Genomic DNA, 25402 nt, shown 5'->3' with positions numbered 1-25402 from the left:
AATATTTCGAGAGTGGACTATTTGAAAGCAATCGAGTTGGAAAACATTTCCTAAAATTCATTGTAAGAAGAAACCAGCTCGTGCGACGTCTGGCATTGTGTGCCGCACGTATACCTTCAATGTCACCACACAACGCATGCATTGTTGTCAAGTGCGCTAATGTTTTCGTTTGCATAGGCCAAGCGAAGACGCTTGACCAAGAACCACCCCCACATCGCTAAGTCCCGGAGAGGCGCGAGCCTTGCATTTGAAGGCGCTGCCGTCAGAGACAGTCTTTTCGAAATTGTCATTGTCTAAGCCTAATTTTTTCGGAAGTGGGAAAAGAGGTGTGCATGTTCAATCATGCCGCCAAAGAGCGGCACGCCCTGATTGGAAAACTAAAACCAGTAGCTCCTTAAGTGGGGACTCATTGCGAGAGGCCTTAAAGTTGGGGACGACACAGCAGCAAGGAGCTGTCCGTGTGGGGAAGCCAAGTCGGAATGGCTGTCAGTATGGGGAATCCAAGTCAGAAGGGAGCTCTCACTTATCGGTGAAAACTAGTGACCACGTTTTTACGTGATACACTGACTAGAAGGAAGATACATTAATCCTCCTCTACTACAGTTGAAAGGTGTTAGCGCTATCACCTTCATTTACACCCACTCCTACATTTTGAGCGTGAAATATGTTGAACTACTCATTCCAGGATCAGACCAAGGCTACTGTATCACTGTGAGTACACAAGTCCGTTCGATCTAAATTATTGCCAGTCCTTACAACACTGGTATGACACTATTATTAATAGCACATCACATCCACTAACAAGGAGTGAGCATAAACAACTGCTGATCCTTACAAAATCAACATCAACATCACAATCTCAAGGAGCATCTTGTGTAGTGAAAGATCCATCACAAGAAACGTTGCAAGAAATCGCAGTTCACATTAAATTCAAGATGATTCTAAAACACCAATACGTAATTGTATTATAAATTGTAACATAAATCATATATTCATCAAAATATATTACTAATACAATATTCATTCAAACTATTGAAGCATTGGTAGTTCGAGCCAAGAAAACTATAACATCGTTTCTCACAAACATATAGGATTGATTAAAATTTTAATTTTTCTAAAATCATCATAGCCTAATAAAATTTTTAAATATTGACTATAAAAATAATATAGCATATTTCAACTCTGCTTTATATATTCTATTAACATTTTTCATTTGAAATTTTCTAATTTCTGTACCGTGTATATATTAAATTTAATTAAATTGCATTTATTAGAAAAGCAAAAACTAAATTATAAATATTATATTATAAATTGCAGAAATTGAAATCATAGTTTAAAAAATCTTGTGATTTGATTAAATTTAAATAAATATTTATTTATTTAATGTTTCAATTCTAAACTTATTTCATATATATTGAATAGAACCATTTCCCCTTTTTTTATATATATCATTACTGTCCAAAATAATCAGCATTTAGTTTGCTTTAATTTGTATTGTATAAAATAATATAGTTGTTCCGTGTATATATTGTTATTATATTACATAAGTTAAAAAATTACATAATTATTCTATAAGTAATTTCGTTTTAAGCAAGAGAATTTGAAGCAAATGATGTAATTGTAAAGACCATAATATTATAACGAAGAGATTATTGGATAATAATTTTGGTTAGGACTCGATCTGAGAATAATTACTATAAAATTAAGCAGATTGTAATCTATTAATATTTTAAATATTATCTAATTTAAACTTACCATTGGTATGAGTAATAAGGAGATCCTTAAAATGTTCTTGGTCTGTTGTTAATTCTAAACAGCTCACTCTCACACTATATCTTGCACCTGTTTTTTGTTGTTGTTCATTAATGCCTCGAAATAGCCAAGTTATTGCACAAGGTATCACACCGAGTGTATGGCCTGCCTCAGCAGTACCAAGCATTGTATATGTTTTTCCTAAAAATTTGTAAAGTGTAAAAACTGTTTATTTTTATCTATATTTCTAAAAATAGATTTTTATAATTTTTTATCAAAGTAAGTTTAGTCAAATAAAATTAAACCACATTTAAATTTGACTCTTAGATATTTTATAATTATAAACTATTAGTGAGAATTTGTATAATTTGGAAAGAGAAAGAAATTTATCTCTTTTCTCATTTGAAACTACTTTGAGAATGGTAAAACCTTTATAATTCCATATTGATATTATAATATACAATATATAGATTAACTAAAACATCTTATTGAGATATATTTATAATTGTACAAATTGAAAATGTTTTAAAAAAATTAAATTGAAAATAATAAACATGCAATCTACAAAACTTAAAGGTAGTGATTGAAATATAAAAATATATATTAATATAAATTATTATAATAGATGTAGTAAAGAATGCTATTGTAATATAAGATCATTATAGCATTTATACATTTAAACATTATAGCATAATAGCAAAGGTATAAAGTATTTTTCTATCATAAAAAAATAATTCATTTTTTTTTAATTTTCTATTAACATAAGACCGTTTATAATCCAATAAGAAAACTTCAGTAGTATACTCATAGTGTTTCAAGCCAGTTTCAAGACCGCCGATTGTCGGCATCACCGGCCTTTTAGATTTCAGATTTCTGTAAACACTTGGACTATAATTTTTCGTATACTTGTTATGTTTTGGTTTCAAATGGCCCGTAATGTTTATATGGTTTTCGGGTAATAACATCGCCCGGAAGTTTCTATCGGTATTACGCCCTACTTTTCTTTCGGCGAATTCTCGAAGGTTCTAGATTTTTCTTTGTACACCTTATGTAAGATTCCAGTACAACAACGACGATGCTTTGTTGCCAGCTAAGTGAGCCGCCGCGTGAATATATAAGGCAAAAATGCGGCGTGCCTCGCTCTCTTGTTAAACATTTCTTACCGAACCACCCTAGCTGAACTGAGCTTCCGTCTAACATCTTGCCGTGACTCGACCGCAGTGAACCGACCATAGTGAACCGATCTAAGCATTTACCAGTAGAAGCCATGGCACACGGGTCTCGGTCTGCCCTCAGCAGGAGCGCCATGGAACGGTTGATATTTTCAGCAAGCCGCCACGGAACGATCAAGCCTTCGGCTTCGTGCGCGTAATCAAAAGGCTTATAGGTTCATTGTAATTCTACCTCGTGCTTACTTAACTGTTATTACCGCTCAGTGTTTAGTATATACTGTGACGATGACACGTGGCCACACATTCGGCAGCCTACTAAAATTACACGTGCATTACTAAAAGGAAATCAGCAGATTAGGTAGTGATTTTACAGTGAGCCCAATTGGAATCGTAATCAAAAGGGACATCAGCCACGCAGTAATTCAACATTCCTTGTCGTCAGTTCAAAAGGTACATCTCCTTATATTATTAAATAAGCTAGTCACACGGGCAAACTTACGCTCTCTCGAACTAACACTTCGAAACCGCATAGGCCCGCAAGAGTAGAACGGGCAAACTTACGTGCTCTCGAACACTTTGACACCGCACAGGGCCACAAGAGTCGATCGGGCAAACTTACGCGCTCTCGAACACTTAAACACCGTACAGGCCCAGAAGAGTCGACACAAGTGACACAACACGTCAATTACATTGTCAAGGCCAAACAACAATATATCGAATAATCGACTATAAATACATTTTTATCAAGTCGTTGAAAGTTCGAAGGCTTGTCATATATGACTCTTGCGTGTGACTAGTCTTTTATACTGTTCCCATTATAACTAAAGACATAATTGATTACGCACCAACTTCCATCAAAACTTCTTACACTCTATCAAGTATAGTTATTCCATCTATCAAGTATACTTGATTCAAACACTATCTTTTCATGCTACGCCATGAGCATGATTGACTATACAGGCTAATATTTTTCCTTATAGTATGACCTCAACTTTCAAGATACACAGTAATAGCCATTGAATCTACAATAATCAAGAACACAATGAAACACCCTCACTACTACTATAGAATAATCTTTTCTCTCAACAACAATGCAATATTATTATAATATTGAACAAATAATAAACATTGTTTTTACTAAAAATACATAATACATAATAGTTTTCAGCCCTTCCACTTATTATTTCCTTTTAAGTTATCACGACGAGAGACTAATCGACTGAACTATTGAATTGGCAGTTCAAGCCATAAACAAAACCCTTAAAATCGAACACATAGGTACTACTGAAAAATGGCTGCGTAGGTAATATGGAATGCATCGGAAAAGGTTGAGAAAATATTTAAGGATTGCGCAAGCTAGAGTAACTATTTAAAGTTATAATAAAAAAATAACTAATTAAGTACAAAATGTTATTCAGCAGACCTTTGTTTCTATTGACTAAATAAAAATAGTAACATTTGAGAATATTTAATCAGGAAGTTTATCGTCTATCCATATTATAAATTAATATTACATTAATATCGGAATGCATTCCGATAAATATCACGCTAGAATTCTTGATAATTGTACATACTCTGAAAATAAAACCAATAAAACCAGTTTATATTTTACAGATTACAGGTGTCGAAGAATTCATTAGATAAACTGTATTAACGCTGAAACAGAGAAGATGTGTATGATCGATGAACTGATACTTGATAACACCATAAACATTAAAATTTGACGAGTTGAACATATACACTCGCGAGATCTTGATAGAAAAGAACTTGTAATGCTTGCATGATTTCTGAATCACAGATTCAGTAATATATCGATAATACATGTATTATTTCGAAATTTCAAGATATGAAAAGGGATTGCTATATCGTGTAAACTTTTATACTACATGATTTTCAATTCATCAGACTATTTTTTTTTTAACAATTCCTAATTATTTTATCATTTCATATTAATATTATGTATGTTATGGATAAATATGTTTATCAGACTTCTTCTTTTCTTAGCTGATTTTTTAAATGTAAGCGAATACTTGTTTTCAGGTAATTGACCAATTCATTAATAGTGATATGCTTACACCAATTCACAACAGCAGGAAGATTATATTAAATTGTTTCCTTACAATTCTGAAAAATTTGTTTTGATTTTTCACTTTTACTTATAATGTCTTTTCAATATATATTTAAATGTAGGTATCATTGACTTATCATTAACTTCAAAAAATGTGTATTTTTCTGTTTAAGTTAAATAAGTGTCATCACAAGTATTGATAATAAAAAAAAATAAAAAATTGATTAATTCTTAATATGTTCTGTTTTCTAAATATATTCTTACAATTATATTCTAAAATCTAAATTTTAGCTGTTTATTCTGTAATTTAAATTCTGTAGCTGTATCACATAATTCATATTCAATGTGTTCGAGATTGCGAGAACCTTTCGGGAGTGTCAGACATCTGGAAAGATTCAAGTTTTAAAACATCTGCGTAAAGCAGTTATAGATAAACATCTGGAAATAATCGTTACACGCAAAATTTCCGATATAACGGTACACAGCGTATCCACTGTTGTCAAGTCTACCCATGTTGCCGCTTGTACAAGCTAAGCGTGGACGCTTCAATCAGGAGCTCCTCTCGGCGCGAAGTCCAAGAGAAAAGTGAGCTCCGTAATTGAAGGTGCTGCCGCAAGAAGCGTTCTTGCCGATGTGGCCACTGTCGAAGCCCAACTCTTTCTGAAGATGGAAGACAGAGGAGCGCACGCTCAGTCGTCATTGGAGAAACCTAAGGCAGAGGTGGTCCTTAAGCGGGGACTCACTGTCAGAGGCCTTAAAAGTGGGAACGACACAGATACAATCGCCGTCTACGTGGAGCAGTCAAGGAAAAAGAGGACTCTCACTTAATGGTGATAAAGTAATGATCAAGCTCTAAGTGACCTCCCGATAGAAGGAATATGCATTAATTCTCCTTTCTGTGCTGCAATTGAAAGGTGTTGACGCTATGTCCTTCATACTCTAAAGGGACAGACTACTCAAGACACGCTCCCGCACTTGGAGTGTGCTTAATAATTGCCGATCCTTGCAAAATCGACAACATCACTGTGAACACATAGCATTCCGGATGGTGAACTATTCATCTCAGGATCAGATTAAGGCTACTGAATCTCTGTGAGTGAAATAAGTCTAAGGCATAAATCGTTGCTAATACTTAGTAGATTGGCAAAAGCAATCAAAATCGTTACTAATCCTTACAAGATTAGCAAAGGCTAATAGTAACATAAAACCAAACTTTTATAAGTATACTAAATTATTGTCAATTGTTACCAAACTAGCATCACGCAATGATTAATAGTACAAATTACACTTACTAATAAGGAGTGTGCATAATCAGTTGCTGATACTTACAAGTTCAACAACAACATCAACATCTCAAGGAGCATCTCGAGAAAACAACTTATTCAACACAAGATCAGTTCCAAACAAATGCAAGGACGTGACAGAATATAGTGTATACCCTTCCATTAATATAAATCTAATCAATAATAGTGTAACTGTAAATAAACCATACTTTCTAAGAAACGTATATTGTATTTCTGCAGCCCTTCCACTTAACTCCTTCCCAAGCACCCGCTAGGGCGAGCAGAAATTAGAACTATCGAAACATTGGCAGTTCCGGCCACGAAGTCAAACAATTAAGAACACTATGCAAAATGGATTTTTCTTTCAATATTTTTTTAATCTTGTCTAATTGCTTCTTTTAATATATTAAATATGATTCCAATATTTAAATAATGAGTTATTCTTGTTCATTGATTATTATAAAAAATACGTATTTTATATATATATTATTATATATTATATATATATAATATTATATTTTATATATAGAATTAAATTATATTAAATATTCAATATAAGTTAAACAATTGTATCAAATTTCTATACTATTATTTATATTATTGAAACGGATGATTTAATTAATCGGTAAAATGGCATTAAATAACACTCTAATATTAGTAATTTTTATTATAGTCCATCTTAGTATTAAGTCAATTATCAATTAAGTAAATTCTGATTCACTGTTCAATTAGACATCAATGAAATAAATGATTATATTTTTTACTATCATATTAATTTAAGATGAATAATTAACTTAAATAGTATTTAATAATATGGTATAGTATATAATATATACATATTCTACATATTTATATAGAAACCATTAATACGATTTACAATAAATTATGCTGTATTGTAATATATATATAAAAACAAAAATAATTGTAAATAAATTAATTGGATTATATTGTATATATATATACATAAAACATATTCATTAATTATATTTGTAACAAGGAATAATATAATAGAATTTCATTAGACTCAATAAGGAAAAAATAGTTACCAAGGCCAGCCTGTCCAAAGCAGAATAAACAACCGTCCACTCCGTTGATCACAGCGTGGATAATATCGGTAAGAGCACTCGAGCATAGTTCTGTCTACAATTAAATATTTTTATAGAAAAATGTTGTTATTTATACAAAAATTAATATTTTGGATTAATTATAGATAACAAAATAATTTATAAAGGGTGAAATTAAAGGTTAGTATAGTTTTTTATCGTTTTTTTTTTTAGTTATTTCATAAAAATATACAAAAATTTATATATTTTTAAATTGACTATGATTTAATTTTCTCAATATATTTTATTAGATTATGGTCTGTTATGTTATTGCTCTCGATTCTCCATATTGTTACATTTTTAAATCTTTCAAAATTAGTATTTCTTTGAATCTTGTAAGTATGTAACTACTGTGGATTTATAAAATATATACTGTGTATGTATTTAGAAAAAATTACATTTAAATAGTATTATATTTGTCTATTTATTATTTAAATTATTATTTAAACGCAATTGCTTTTCATACTAATAACAATACAACTATAATCCTTTCAATGCATTGTAATCTTGTTCAAATACTGAAACTCTTCATCTTATTTTATAAAACTCTCATATAATACCTTCAAAAATTTTATAAGTTTTATAACAATTTTTAATAAATAATTCTAAGGTTTAAAAATAGTTTATAAAAAAAATAACCAAGAGTACGAATGTCAGATGTATTGGATAAAATATAGAAAGAATAGGGTTTATTAATGATATAGTATCATAAATCAGAGACCAACAATACAAATAATTCAGAAATTACATACTTATTGAAAAACATTATTATTAATGTAGCTTATTAATAAGTTAGAAGTATTGTATCTGGTTCAAATGAAGATAAAAAAATATAGAAATTGAAGATATAAAAGATAAACAAAAAATATGTAGAAGATGAGAACGTAAACAATAAAATTGATAAACAACACAAAATAATTATCATATAATGATGAAAAATATAGAACAATAAGCAAAAAGAATATATAAATTTTTACAAATTCAATCTTCACATACAAAAGAAAATTCAAATGATATAATGTGAAAATATGTAAAAAAGACATTATTAGCCAATAAAAAATGAGATTTAGTTTAAAAGATATGCTTTGCAGAACCGTAATTATAATAAAAATGAATGATGTTTAAAGTTATATAAAGAATAATATATTTAAACATTATTTGAAAAACAGTAATAATAATATAATAATAATATGTAAAGAACTTGACAATAAATATTTAGTCAATTAAACATTGTAGACAACTTTGTATAAAACATCCTTGTATAAGAAATGATTAAAATCATCTGGATGGTACAAATAGAAAATAAATGAAAATGGGGATCAGTATCTTATCTATATATATGATATCTATATATATATATATATATATGTATCAGTATCTATATATATGAAAAAGATGTATGTCAGAAATTATAAAAATAGTAAAAAACAATATAAGCAAAACAATTTTAAATAAAAAATTGTACAAAGTATAATATTCTCTGTGATTATACTCTGGTAGATTTTTATGGTCTGATTGTTAAAAAGCCTTAGGTAAAATATGTTAAAACTAAAAATTCATTATAATGTAAATTATAATTATTTCTTTATGATATTCTAAAATAATGAGATTATATAATATCCAAATATTAATATTGTAATTATTTTGAAATGATAAAATTAAATCATACAGTATCTAGCGAATAAGATTATTATAATAGTATAGTACTTGTTGGAAAATGATTATATCACCATAATATTCATTAGAAAAAGGATAATACTTTCTTTCAGCAAATTCAAACTTTAATGGACATATTGTTAGGCATTGCATTTTATTTTATTATAATGAAATATTATTGATCAAAATTAATTCAATATGAAATAATAGTTTTTAAAGGTTTCTATAATTACTTCTAAATTACGATATATTTATAATTACTAAATATTCTTTTAGAAATTGGTTTTAAATATTTAAAGATATAATATTTTTGAAATATCTTCTACAATATAAAAAAACCTTCCTGAACAATTATTAAATTTAGAAACTCTGTTAATAACATTTTTGTAAAAAAAAACAAATTTCATTTCAAATATTCAATCATTTTCTAAAATAGTATATTATTTTTAAAAAATTTCATAATTTTAAAATTCTCATTAAAAGTTAAAAGCTAAAATAAATAGAATGTAAAATGTTTTTATAATTCAGCAAATAAGAAAAACTATGAAGCAACAAATGATTTAAAAAGATATTTTCTTTAAATAAATTATTTAAATGAATTTAGGTATTCTAAAACTGATGAGATTTTAAGAAAATATAATTAGAAAAAAAGTGAATCGAGTATGTTAATTTCATTTAAAGTTGATAAAATACCTGTGAGTCTTCTCCAGTAAATATAGCATCAAAAGTAAACATTTTTGGTGCTGCAATGATTTGTCTATGTTCTTCTGTCATTGACGAATGATCAGGATTAGGATCGATTAATGTTAACTGTTTTTTTCGCTTATCTACACTAAAAAAGCAGCTACCATCTCCAGATGAAATTCTAAGCATTACTTTTATCTGAAATAACAAATAAAAATATTAAATCATTAAATTTTTTTATTAAAAATTGCCATGAGAAATATGCATATTTTTACGATAAAATAAAATTGCAATTAATTTTCAATTGTTGTATGTTACGTGAATGGATTGTAATTTAATTGAGATAAATCACTATTAAAATAATGATGTAATTAAATTTATAAGTTTTTATAAAATTATAAATCAAATAAGAAATACAAATTGATACCTAAAAGAATTGAAACATATTACTTAAAAATAAAATAAATTAATTAAAGTATTAAATACATAGTTTAAAAGAATGGTAATAAGGTTTAATAACGACAGACTTACTGTGATAACGTCTATGAAATTGGAAATCAGAAAATTAAGGACGAAATAGAATGAACTCGCAATTTCTATAAAGCTAATATTGAATAAAAATGGAAAATCGATACTTTTAACTACATGTAGTATTTTGTTTCATTGTATTAATAACATCGCAAATATAATATCGTTTCTTTATGATACATTAAACATCATTAAAACACTCAATATAAATAACGATAAAAATTGATAACAAGAACGATAAAAGCATGACACTAAAGTATTTTAAACATAATTTTAAAAAATGTTAATAACATGAATATCTAAGTTTATTTTATTTAAAAATATCACCTTCAACAGCAATTCTATTATATTACACGAGAAAGTCTGAAAATTTTGCTTAAATTTTTATATACTGCTTAATCATTGCTCCAATACTATTGTAATAAAATGGGTTATTCTTTAACAAGATTGAATTTTAATGTTCCACTTTCAATTTTATAATATCTTTGCTTGATTGTTGTAATTTTATCAGATATATAGACTACGAATTCAAGAAAATGTAAATATAAATTGACGAAATGCCATTGATATATTTTAATAAATGCAAATTAATAATATTAATCAATGAACAAAATTTATCATATTTATATATTGAAACTCTTAACCGAAATTTGTTAAATACAACATTTAAAGAAAAAGAAATAAAATTATTTATTGAAAGAAACTGAATATTTCATAAGAAATATACTATAATACATTAATCACCGTAAAATTCCTATAAATATTTTTACACATTTAATATGTAGTAACATATAAACACTTGTTACATTCAATAAAATTGTTTCATTTCAATACATTTCATCATACTCAAATTGTTTGCAATTTATTTAAATTATTTTAAGAATTGTATAAGTTAAAATATAATTAAATTGTTCGGAATTTGAGCATTTTCCAAGACTAGCTTTCGGAAATTTATGAGTCTTTTAACTCTCGAGTTTTGTAAACATTTGATTAAGAGAATTACATCGCTGTGAGTACCTGCTGTGAGTAATACAGAAGTAATAAAATGCCAACAAGGCCTTTTAAGTGAGGAAACCTCAACAAGTTACCATCTCGTGGCATTACACGAACTGTCAAGAGATTTACGACCTCTTACTTCTCAGTGTAATAAACTACCACCAAGCATACTACGTCAAGAGGATCCGGAGTTTACGCCCTCTGCATGTAGTGCATGATAATGCCCCGTGACAACCACCACGGAACTGCAAGATTTCAACGATTTTCATCATCAACTTAGAATCATTATTGTGTAGTTTGTAAAGTAAAACGCAATAAACAGCACGAAAAACAAATGTATTAAATATTGAATTAATGCGCTATCCCTTTCACTTGTCCGCACTTTTCTCCCACCAGGAAACTGGTCGCCATAGTCTAATTCAATCATCTTGGTCTTTCGACCACCGGATGACTGGAATTATAAACAGATATAATGATGTAAGATATAACCAGAAAAATATAAGGAAAAATGTAAGAAAAGAAATACGGTAGTTCTTAATGTTTTACATTTAATGTGACATTACATTACATTTAATGATAACCCTTTAATATAATTAAAAATATAAAGTTTAAATAAAATATACTGTTAATTCTTATTAGATAAAAACAAAAATATAATTAATAAGCTATCAGTATTCTATACGATGCAATTTAATATAAATTAATTCTAGTTTATATATAAAAAATACTATCGGAATTAACAACAAAGAATCTATTTAATTTGATTGCTACGAAGGAAAATTTAAAAAATGCCATATAAAATATATATAATAAATTGTTCGAAACTTTTATTTTCTGGCTCGAACTGCCAATGTTTCGATAGCTTTAATTTACCGCTCGCCCTAGCGGGTACTGGGAAAGCAGTTAAGTCGAAGTTCTGTAGAATAAAGGTAAAATGTAAAATGTGTAAAATAATAAATCTTCGATAAATATGATTTATTATGGTTGATTTACAGTTACATTATTGATATGTTGAAATTATGCGATGGAAAGGTCTATCCTATTTTCAATCACGAAGATGCCATAGCTTGGACCTGTTCCTATGGTTGATGGTTTATCTACTCGAGATGGTTCTCCATGAAAGTGATATTGTTGGTCTTGTAAGGATCAGCAACTGATTATTCAAGTTCCTGATCAGGGAGTGTCTTTTTCGTCTGGCGTTTTCTTGATATGTAGAAGATAATATCAATACGTTTTAATTGCAGCACGGGATAATTGATTCGTCTTCCTTCTATCGTGATGAGTAGTTTGCTGGTCGACTAGACTTCATGCCATGACTGACTGCCTTAATGACCGAAAGTCTGCTAATGTGCCTCGTGTTGCACTTATATCATTTCGGATGTACCGGCTTTTCCGACTCTTCAATTTTTTTTAGAAGTTATTACCGTTGAATCATTTCCCTGAAATGTTAACTGTTGAGGTTTTTCCTTGATATGAAATATAACCTTTGGAATTTTTCCCCTAATGCATAAAACATTATTATAACTTTAATAATATTTAGCTTAGCAAAAGTAGAGAATACCTTTATTTGACGTATACTTAATTGAATTTTAATTGACTAACTATCTATGGCGTAAAGAATATAAAATTAAAATAAAAGTTATATATTTGTATAAATCAAATGTAAATATGTATTATATTAATTTTACAATGTACAAAAGAATGTTTAATTGTAAAAAATAAAATAAATTATTTTAATATAATTTAAATGGCAAATTATGTATATAAACATAAATTAATAAAATCTCAATTCAAATATTTAAATTGTAATAATAAGAAAATTTGTTTCAATTTTTTCTTACCTGTATAAAAACCAAATTATTAGAATGTATGTATATATTATTTAAATATCAATTTATTTATTAGTAGATATAATGCATTATTTCCGATAATGGCCAACTTAAAAATTTTACATTTTATTTTATAATATTATTATAGTAAATATTTTCAATCCAATAACTATATCAATTTTTTATTTTCTATTTTCTACATTTCAAATGTAATATTTAAATTTTTAATGAATTGAGCATCATAAATATTATTTGTTGAAATATTCTAATTTTATTTGATGACGCAGTATGATGCTAATTAACAAAATAAGTATTTTAATGATTTTATTTGCAAAAACTATTATTCACGAATGAAATGAATATTGATAATTTCCCAGAAGGAAATTATGAGTATATAGCATATAGACTATAAAGATAATTTTATATTTGTATATTATATGCATGATTGTAAATATCATATTTTGTATCATGCATATTTTTCGATAAATTATAATAGCTTTCATTATCAGTAATTATCTTTATTAATAATTGTCTTTAATAATAAATTTTAAAAAAATCAAAAAATAGAAATACCATCCGTATGAAAGTGATCATAGTAATATTCTTAGTGGTACAACTTTTTTAAAAATCGAATATATATTTCTTATATTATCTTTATAATAATATTAAAAAGATAATTAATTAGGTTTGCAATTAATTAATTAAGCTTGAATGATTATATATTCATTTTATTTATTTTATTTTATTTATTTTATAAATTTTTTATTTTAAATTTTTATATATTTCTTCATTATTGAATAATTCTTAATATTTATTTGTGTGTGCTGCACCAATACATTATATATATAGTAAAAAATATACATAGCAAAGAATCTAAAAAGTAAACTAATAAATGAAGCGTTAAAACTTGGTACATAAAGTGAATCAAGCACAAAATATAAATCAGAATAGTGATAAAGCTAATAGTAGTAAACAATTAAATGAAAATAAAGAGAACAGATATCAACTCATCAAGCGATGATGAATATATTATATATACATATATATATATATATATATATATAAATAAATTTTTACAATGCAAGATCTATTCTTGGAGTATAAAATAAAAATACAAATAAAATCTTTATTTACATATTTTTTAAATTACATTACTTTCTTTGCACTTTCTTCTCTTATAATTCTTTTTTTAATTATACACACTCTCCCTTTCACTATAATGCCCTTCTCTTTCTTATTTATTTCATAACTTTGCAATGCAATAAAGCATGTATATCTGTTCGAGATTGATGCAGTTTCCACGAATTTAAGAAAAAGTGGGTCATACGCGCTGTACGGCGCACGGCATGCGTACTCGGACCGGGACGTGCACTCAGGCGAATGTTTATAAACAAAACTTGGCAAGTCCCAGCAAGTTTTACGACATGAAATGTAATATACTATAAGATCACACAAAGGTATTACGCCCTACTTTACTTTCGTCGAATTTTCGAAGGTTCTAGATTATTCTTTCTACGCCTCCTGTAAGAATTAATGCAACAACGACGATGCTTTGTTGCCAGCTAAGTTGAACCGCCGCGTGGATATATAAAGCATAAATATATAGAAAATCTCTCTTGCTGAAAGCCTCTTGCTTGCTAACCGGCTCTCTTAATGAACCACCCTCGCTGAACTACGCTTGCGGCTAACATCTTGCCGTGACTCGACCGCAGTGACCGACCATAGTGAACCGATCTAACCATCTACCAGTAGAAACCATGGTACACGGGTCTCGATCTGCCCTCAGTAGGACCGCTATGGGACGGTCGGTATTTTCAGCAGAGCCGCCACGGAACGATCAAACTTTCGGTTCGTGCGCGTATTCATACGCTCATACGCTCATTGTAATTTTACTTCGTGCTCACTTAAGTGTAATTGCCTCTCAGTGTTTTAATATACTGTGAAGACGATACGTGGCCACACATTCGGCAGCCTACTAAAATTACACATGCATTACTAAAAGGAAATCAGCAGATTAGACAGTGATTTTACAGTGAACCCAATTGAAATCGTAATCAGCCACGCAGTAATTCAACATACCTTGTCAGCAGTTCAAAAGGTACATCTCTTTATATTATTAAATAAGCTAGTCACACGGGCAAACTTACGCTCTCTCGAACTAACACTTCGAAACGGTACAGGCCCGCAAGAGTCGAACGGGCAAACTTACGCGCTCTCGAACTAACACTTCGAAACCATACAGGTCCACTAGAGTCGATCGGGCAAACTTACGCTCTCTCGAACTAACACTTCGAAACCGTACAGGCCCTCAACAGTCGACACAAGTGTCGCTATGCGTTAAACACGTTGTCAAGGAAGATCAACAATAGATCGACTAATCGACCATAAATACATATCATTAAGTTCTTCAAGAGCTCGAAGGCTTGTTATTAATGACTCTTATCTGTGACTAGACTCGTTACTGTTCCCATTAATAATTAAAGCATAATTGATTTCTTACTAAATTCCAGTTGATCATAGATATTCCATATTTGAGCATACTTGATTCAAACGCCATCTTCTCATGCTAACATGAGCATGAATGACTACACCGGCTGATATTTACAACATCAGCATTACCTCAACTTCAAGATACACAGTCATATCCATAAAATTATTACGATATATACGATTTTTAACTTATAATTTACAACATAATAGTTTAATATTGCAAACACAATGATTATTTCAGTTTTTATTGTTGTTTTAATACAAATTAATATCTATTTAATAATAAATAATAGGAAAGATATGCAAATCTTTCTTTTTACTTACTTTTGTTTTAAATAATATTATAATTAATACCTCTGGAATGCCTTTCGATATATCTTTTCATCTTTCTTTTATACTTTCAATATACAGTGTTTGCCATAATATTAAATAAAGATAAAAAATAAAAATGTATGTGAATGAGTTAATTTATATATAACTTCATAAGCAAGTAAAAAAAAAATATTTACAATCCTAGAATGTGGTGTATCTAATTTATTTATATGGAATTAAAATATATATTACATAGAAATGATATATAACGAATATTGCCAACAGACTATAGTAAATATCAAATATCAAATATACATATAAATATAAATTTTGAAATTTATATTTATATGAAGTATGTAATTTTTACTTAAATGAAAAATATTTTTAAATTTAGAAAAGATTAATAAATTTTTAAAATTAAATGTATTCGATTAAGCTCATTAAGAAATGTACTATTAAAAAATTATAAACGCAAACAGTAATTAATTATGTACAATACTTACTTTTCCCACTCCAGAAAGTTGTTTTGTACCTATTCTTCTAAGTAAGTTTCGAGGTGTTGGAGGTGGAGATTTGAATATCAATGATGCATAACCGTTTGCGTAAATGATTTGTTCCTCTAATACTGGGGTTTCGTCATCGAAATGCCACTTACGATGAGGACTTGATACTAAATTTAGTTTTTGTATTTTTCTATAAATAGATATAATTTTTTATATTTTAACAGATTTTCAATTTTGACATTGAGATTTACTCACTATCATTCGTTTTGACTATTTATCTTATTATTTTTTAAATATTACCAGTAATCTTTAAAATATTTATAAAAATGTGTTAACTGCGAATTTCAGCAATAAATTAAATTTATAGGGTGGTTTCCTTAATATAACAAAGGAAATCGTTTTTAGATTTTAAATATAAATATAAAATTATAAATAATTAAGTATAAATAAATAATATATTTTCAATATATATAAAATTATTCGATTTAGAAAATGTCATAATAAAACTTTAAAAATGGTTTGCACTTTTTTTTTATTATTAAAACGGAGACTTACTTTGGATGCAAGTCTGAAGATTACGAAAAATAATAAATTCTAGTGAATAAATAATTAAACATGGTAGATTTTTTAATATTATTCTCGTATACCATGTGCGCACAAATCAACTTATAGTAAGCAATATATAAAGAAAATGAGGCAACGTTAAATTTTTCACAACAAATTAGTTTTTTTGAATAAAGTGATGTTAATATAAATTTTTATTGTTAGACTTCAAAAAAATATTATATTACAAATAATAGTAACTGATAATAATAATTATATTTTATTATAATATGCATTATAAATCATAATAAATAATAAATAAATACTATGCTTCTTATAATCATAGTAATTGAAAGTATTTAAATATTTTTTACTTTACTTTCGAAGTAAAACATGAATATAAAATGCCCTCAATTAAATTCATGTTTATAAATTTCATATCACTGACTTTATATTTTTAAATATATGGAAATACATAAAACAATGCATGTATTTAGTTCGATATAGAATAAAAAATAAAGAACTATATAAAGTTATACTAAAATGAAATAAATACTAATACTTAAGTTTCTTTTTTACTTTTATGTATGCTTTCAAGCTTAGTTGTACTTTTGACAGTTCGACTAAAAAGTGATAAATTTTTATTAAAAATTTAATTATATTACTTTGCATAAAACTAATATTTATATAAATAAAGATAATTACACCAAAAAAACAATATACGAAAATATAGAAGTAATATAGTTTAAATAAATATAAAAATAATTATATTTAATATGAAAATTTTTCATTTATCTTTCTGGCAAGTCTAATTGGTGTTGTTACTTTGTGTTTTAGGAAGCGTCATTGTTGCAAAACGCAGTGGTAGTATGCGACGAATAGAAAAGATTATATAGTTGATCAAAGTATGTAGCATGGGTTAAAAAAATAAAAAATATATAACTTATGAATAGGAAATTTATAATTTGATAGAATTTCATAATTCCAAGTAAATAGAAAAAGTTCAATCAGAGCCTTTGATTCAATCGTAAATCAAAGATTAAGAATTGTAGACAAAATCCACCAGTTAAGATCATCGGTATAGAATGACCATGTGTACTTCGGTATGTAATACTTTTCTATAATATAACTAGTATTTTTAATTCTCAAGGTAGCGATTCTATGAATGCACACAATATGGAAGGTATATGAAAATGAGAAATATATCTTTATTGCACACTACAGATAAAAGAAATGGAGGTAATAAAAAATAGTACAGTATTTAACCTTCTTAAAACAATAATTTTTTAATTTTTTTATTGTAAAACTAAAGTATATTACTATTTAATCAGATCATATTAATATTTACAACGTTATATTTATTACAGCTTTAATTGCACAGACCTGCCATTGTAATTCATTTAATTAGTTTAACTAGGTTGACATTTTGATTCTAAAATTTCTAATTTTGAGTAAAACTAAACAAATTAGATTTAATGTGTTCATACTGTACTTTTATAGTAACATATCTAGTTGTTGTTCTGTTTATTCCGTTAATTTCCAATTACAAGGATGATTATTATTACTGTTACCAATTGTTGAACCGTTGTTGGGTATATTATATTTTATATATTTGCGGTGGCAAACGCACCTTAATCCTGAGGTAATTGGATGTTCTACCTTTCTCTCTTGGCGTAGTGTACTAATGTACTAGCTATGATAACTGGAGTAGTTGATACTACTTACGAAGACTAATCGTGGACTCAGTTGAGGGACTTTCCGCTTCTTTCATCAATGAGGACTTTAACAATGGTACTTGTCTTCGGACTCTGATAAGGGAAATTTACGTCTACTTTTCTTGAGGACTTATAACGAATGTTGTCTGAACTACGTTAAGGGAGTTTCCACTTCCTATTAGAATAAGGACTTTATCGAGAGTGATAAATTTGTAATTGTCTCTCTTAAATATATTTTGACTATGGTTTTCACTTGGGATTCCTTTCCCTTTTTGTGTCCAATCAGAGCGCGGCTTTATGGGCAGCATGATTGAGCATGCACGCTTCTTTTCCCACTTCCAAAGAATTTAGGCTTTGGAGATGATAACATCGAAGTGTCTTCGGCGGCACCGCTTACAATTAGTCGACTTGCCCCTCTCTTGGACTTAGCGACGGGGGGGGTCTTGGTCAAGCGTTATGGCTCAGCTCGTGCAAGAGGCAACTTTCGGCGTACTTGACAACAATGTATGCATTGTGTCTCATGACATTGAATGCGCACGTGTGCCGAAGAATACCCGTTGTCGCACGTGTAGGGTTTTAAGTTGCAATGAATTTTTGGAATTGTTTTTCTACTCGATAGTTTACGTATATCTGTCACTCTCAAAATGTCCTAGCATAAACAAACTCGTCGTGTTCTTTCCAGTAAACAAGATCGTGTAATAACGGGACAAAAAACAATGAGTGCGTTTGAAATGCGAAAATAAATACAAATGACTATTCACGAGTGTTTTCCAGATGTACTGACCTTTTCGAGCCGCCAATGACCGTGGGATGTTTTATGGCAAGGAAAAAGTTCTCGCAATCTCGAACACTGTATATTAAAATGAAACTTGGATGTATCTTAAAATAAAACTTAGATGTATATTAAAAGAAATCTAGTTTTCTTTTATTTCTTAAGCTTATTCTAGATTTTCTTATTGATAGTTTATATTGAGAAAGAAATTAAATGAAAATTTTAAATACAAATAAAATTATCAAATAAAAAATATTTTATTTTTATTAATTAAAAATAAATATTGAAATATGAACTAGCATTACAATACATTTATTCTTATATATTTTTTAATATCTATTTAATTATTTATTAATTATAAATGTGAAAATCAAAATTTTCATTGTAATCTTTACAAATGGATGTTTAATATTTAATTATTTAATTACATAGATAATGACAATGAAATATGTCGTAAATACTATAAATATATTGAATATTAATAAAGAATAAATTTTAAATTATTTAAATTAAAATTTTTAATGAAACAATGAGAACTTTTGTTTTTTATATATTAATATTATTGTATTAAATTTTATAATTAATAAACAATAAATATCTAAGTTAAACAAACATAAAAATTTCAAATTAAATAAAAAAATGATAATTGCCAAAATAATACATGAAATTTGTTGTGTCATTAATTGTTCTTATTTTAACGTTTTAATTGCTTTATATTAATTTTTAATACTACAGATAATTTAATTATATATATTTATATAATCTGAAAAAAAATTATGAAAAATTTTTAACATTTGAAAATTAATTTTAGTGCACTTTAATTATTACTTAAAGTAAAAATATATTTTTATGCAAGAAGATATTTATTCTTATACATATATGTATATTGATTTATATATTTACAATTAAATAAGTTGACATTCATTCAAAACCCATACAAAATGAGTTTGCTCAATTGAGATTCATTATATAAAAATATAAGAATATTTAAAATATAACCAAAAATATTCAGTTATTATAATAATTTATAATTATTATTTCATTTCCATATTAATATGTATTCATTCTAAATTAATTAAATAATAATAAAATTATAAACTTTAACAATGTTTGTAATTAATAAACGATGAAAGTATATGTACTAACACATTAACGTAAATCTAATATTATAATTAGTAAAAAATCATTTTTCATAACTATTTAAATAAATTAAATAATAGAATAGAATAATAGAAATTAGATTTTAGAATATGTAACGGATAATGCAAAAAAATGTCTAAACTGTTTATTAATTTATCAAATAATATTTGTTTATTATACTATTTAATCTTGATTTGGATCATCGGGATATAAAATTTTTGTATAAATATATTCTTTAAAATAAAAAATTAATACCTTGAGGATTCACTTCCTTCCTTATTTGATGCCATAATGTATTTTAGTCCTGATTTGTTCTTGGGATTAACATGTTCGCAACTTTGTCTCGAACATTTTAGATTGGATATTTTCAGGTTTGATTTATATTTAAATAATATACAATGTAAATTTTTAGTGCAAAAAAAATATCTTCTTGAGTACAATCATTCTAAAGAAAATGGAGTACTAATCGATAATCACAAAATAAATTATTTAAAAATATTAGAAATAAGAACTACTTTGAAAAGGAATTTCACTTTAACAGTCCTATAAAATAAATATTATGAATCGTGAATAAATTTTATACACGGGAACACTGAAAATATTTTAAAGTAATGAAAATCACAGAAACAAAGTCTATATACTTATTAAAGCAGGGTTCACACCAATGAATTAAAATTAAGTGACTTGTGTTAATCTTGTGAAGATGAAAATTTTCTTTATTCGTTATTAGTCAATATATACTTATAACGTAAGGTAATAACATTAACAGGCTTAGCAAGAAAAATTTTAAGTAGAAGATAATAAAAGCGAGCGATTTTCATGTTAAAGACAGATTTCAATAATAATAATTTATCAGAATCATGAATATCACTGTGCTTACAATATTGTACTGAACGTATTTAAATATGTTACTTTTTTCTGATTATAAACAGTTTTTTCAGTTATATTTGTTTTAAGTTTATCTAATAATTATAGATTTGAATACTTAAAATACTTTTTATTTATTTATATTCTTTTAATAGTGTAAGGTACAAGCATTAATAGTGTAGATGAGGTTTAGCGATATTCTGCATCTTTTGAATGATACTTTATCATGTAAACAAAATTTTACTATATGACATTGTGATGCTTGGGAAAAAAGGTAAATTTTTACGTAATAGAATTTTACGCGTTTTTTACGAAAAATAAATTTCGATCCAAGCACCACTAGGCCACTGAGCTGACACAGCCGGTTCAGCCTTTAACCCCCGTGAAACTACCAAATGTTATGATACCTTTTAGGGTAGCTGTTCAATGGATGCTTTTTGCGCATGCGTACAATTAATAACATAAAAATATAAAATACAATATTTAAAAATATTTTATAAACATAAACGAAAGTTAATATTACATTCTAAATTTATACAGTTACCATATATTTTATGTAAAAAAACAATATTAATTAATATTATATTAATAAATAATAAGTAATAAATATTAAATCAATTGTTTTTATAGAATCTTTTGAAAATCTTGCCTACAATAATATGATTAAATTAATAATGCTTATTTTTTATATATTGTAAACACTCAACTTATCATATTTAATTTTTTCTTTAAAGGTTATTCGCAATAATTTATAAAAGATTTATAACTGACTTAAAATAAAATTTTAAAAAGTATGTAAATAATTCATATTTATTTTATTTACATTTTACTATCATTTTCCTTTTTAAATTTCATATTGAGAATCTTTACTTGATTTAGTTTAAAACTTTTTCACCATAAATAGCAATTTGTATGTCATTAGTTAATATGCGAAATATATTATATTTACGTCACAAAATTTGTTGATATACATTATATTCTTCAAAATTAAATATAAAATTTGTTTATTTAGAGGTTTACAAGACTTTCATTGTCGATGAATACTGGCACAAAAATCGAACTTACTATAAAGAAAAACTAATACTTTCGACTTAATAAACAATAATTGTAATTTTCGCAATATTATTGATCATGGAAAAATAACAACAGGAAGAAACAAACTAAGTTAGGAGACAGTAATTAGTAATTCAAGTAAAAAAAAATTAAGGAGACTCATCTATAAAGAAAATAAAAGTTTAAAAAAAATTAAATAATTATACAAAAATATTAGAATGATCATATTAATTTACCACATTTTAAAATGTATTCAGAAAAAATAATATAGAAAAAGAAAAAAATTTCAACTAAATTATTAATAATAATTTTCTTTACTTATTTTGTTCTGACTCAGCAAATGTCAAGACCCTTGAAAAAGTTGTTTTTATTAATTAATGAGATAATTTATTATATAAATTGGACATTCATTTAACATTAAATTAGAAGATGAAAGCATTCTCTGAATAATTTGCTAAAATAAATCATATAAACATTAACAAATGCAAATGCATGTACGCATGCTCATGCAGTTTTGTAAATATAATATTAAATATGAAAAAAAAAATCTCTAAGTACTACTTTTTCGAATTAATTGAAAAATTACAACAAATTTACTAAAATTTTCAATAAAACTTACAGTAATTTTCTAAATACTTAATCATTTCTGTAATATTCAAATATATTATATTGCATATAAATAAAAGATTAACTTTTTCAAGTCAATTTTTATTTCAATGTAGACAATTTAACAATATTTCATTATATTAATTCGATTTATTATTTAATAGTCTTTGAGATATTATAATTTCTGTATCTTTTATTTCAATAACAAAAAAGTAATATTATATTTTTTATATCATACTAAAAGAGTAATTTTCCTTGCATTAATAAAATGTTTTTCACTATTTAATTTGAAATATCATTATAAAAAGTGAAGTATTAATAATCAATATTTAATCCCTCAATGATTGTTACTTTAATTTATAAATCATCATAATCATCATAAAACTCATTAATTAAAAATATAAAAAATAATTTGTTAATTATTATGAACATTATGAATTTTATTTATGTTTGTTCTTTTGCAACCTAAGAATGTGATATAGCAACATGTTTTAAAAGTTAAGATATTTTTACAATTTTCTTAAAGTTACTTTAATGTATAACAAAAAAAATTAAAATATTAAATGTTCTGATAATGATAAGATAATGGAAATCTTATAATAATAAAAATATATATTTACAACTACTGCAATAAATTGCAAATTACTCAAAGAAGTAATTTAAAATAAAAGATAAACTTTTTAGTTTTTCTATCAAGAATATTTAGTATAAAACGTGTATTTAGTTAAAATGTGTACATTAATTTACTAGAGTTAAAAATGACGGGATCGTGTGCATTTTTAATACTTACGTTTGTTGTTATTATTTCAGCATCTTGTAGTTACAACAAGAAGGTAATATTACTCATTCCCGACTATATTAAATAATATAATTGTAGTTATACAATATACCTATATGTCACATAAATTTCATCTTATTTTAATTTTTTCATTCATTTAATTATTTTCAAAATAAATTATCAATTTAATTATTAGTAACTGTTATATTGTAGGAAGATCCAAAGATTCATATAATTCGAATCAAATCGTCCGATAAAGTATTGGTAAGGTTTGTTTCAACATTAGTAAAAAATGAATACTTTAATGAAAGAATCTATACATTATATTGATTCTAAAAAATGTACTTACATTAAATTTTCATTTAGTATTATTTAAATTTATAATTTTATATTACAATATTTTTTATTCATGTTTGATATATAAAATTAATTTTACATGAAAATTGTCTAGTTTGAATCACTTTCATTAAACATAATATAATACACTTATGTATCTAAACAGCAAATATTATCACAATCTACATAACTTGTATATTAAAAGGATCAACCACGCGTAGTAGAGCTTCATTTTCCTCATAATGTATTGAATCGTCGACGCCGTGAATTTAATGTTAGTTTTCAAAATTCCAATTATGGCATACAAAACAAATCAAAAATGGCCAACGAAAAATATACCTGAACAAATTTTTGAGGAGATCGTAAGTTATAATAATAATTATTATTATAATGTAATATTAATATACTTCTAATAAACTAAAAATAAAGTAGTCGCTTGTTATTTAATTATACCAATTTATTTTTCGATACTAAATAATTTAATTTTCATATTACTTTATTTACTTATAGTATTCAAATACAGTAATTATTATAAAATATTAGATCTAAAAGCATAATAATTCGTCAATAAGACTTAGAAACAAAATTTTTATTATATATATATTTATAAGAAAATTTAATGTTTTATTCTTGAATGGTCTATTTATAGCTTTAATGTCAGTATATAAAACTGTATTTAATAATTGATTTAATATTTAATAATGAATATTTTATATTGTCTTGAAATCATAATAAACAGTAATTTAAAGATAATCATTTAATGATAAATATACTTGGATGTAAAAGTAAGTAAAATTCAAAATAAAGCATGATTATCTATTAAATGAATTTAATGCAATATGATTATTACATTCTTGGACATATGAATATCATTATTAAAAATACATAATTCTATTAATAAAATATGAGATATAATTTTTCTTTTAAAAACAGTATAATTTTACTAAATGCAATTATTCCATAAATTAAAAAAAATAAAATTAATCTTTAATGTTACTCATTTTTTATTTTCTATTGAATGAGTCAATATTTATTAGTACATTGATAATTTAATAGTTTTTACCAAATATAATTATATTAATTTTAAATACATAATTAATTTTTGTACTTCAAGAAATGACTCTTTATTTTGAAGTGATTATATTACTTTTTAATAATTTGAATATACATGTTTACAACTTTATATGTTCAATATACAAGTATATATATATATAAT

General features: G+C 26.2%; 1 protein-coding gene across 1 annotated transcript in view; it reads right to left on the bottom strand.

The window, feature by feature from the left end:
- LOC105366115 (kinesin-like protein CG14535) overlaps nt 1-21038 on the bottom strand; it is a 37002-nt gene extending 15964 nt beyond the window's left edge. The window contains 5 exon segments of the mRNA XM_011504441.1: nt 1756-1953; nt 7322-7415; nt 9728-9916; nt 16377-16566; nt 20802-21038. Of these exon segments, the coding sequence (XP_011502743.1) occupies nt 1756-1953; nt 7322-7415; nt 9728-9916; nt 16377-16566; nt 20802-20836 (706 nt within the window). The 5' untranslated portion in view covers nt 20837-21038.
- Between the last annotated feature and the right edge of the window lie 4364 nt (nt 21039-25402).

The sequence above is a fragment of the Ceratosolen solmsi genome, unplaced genomic scaffold (assembly GCF_000503995.2).
Source record: "Ceratosolen solmsi marchali unplaced genomic scaffold, CerSol_1.0 scaffold17, whole genome shotgun sequence".
Lineage (NCBI taxonomy): Eukaryota > Metazoa > Arthropoda > Insecta > Hymenoptera > Agaonidae > Ceratosolen > Ceratosolen solmsi.
The sequence above is the reverse complement of the archived record's forward strand: the minus strand, read 5'-3'. Positions and strand labels throughout refer to the sequence as shown.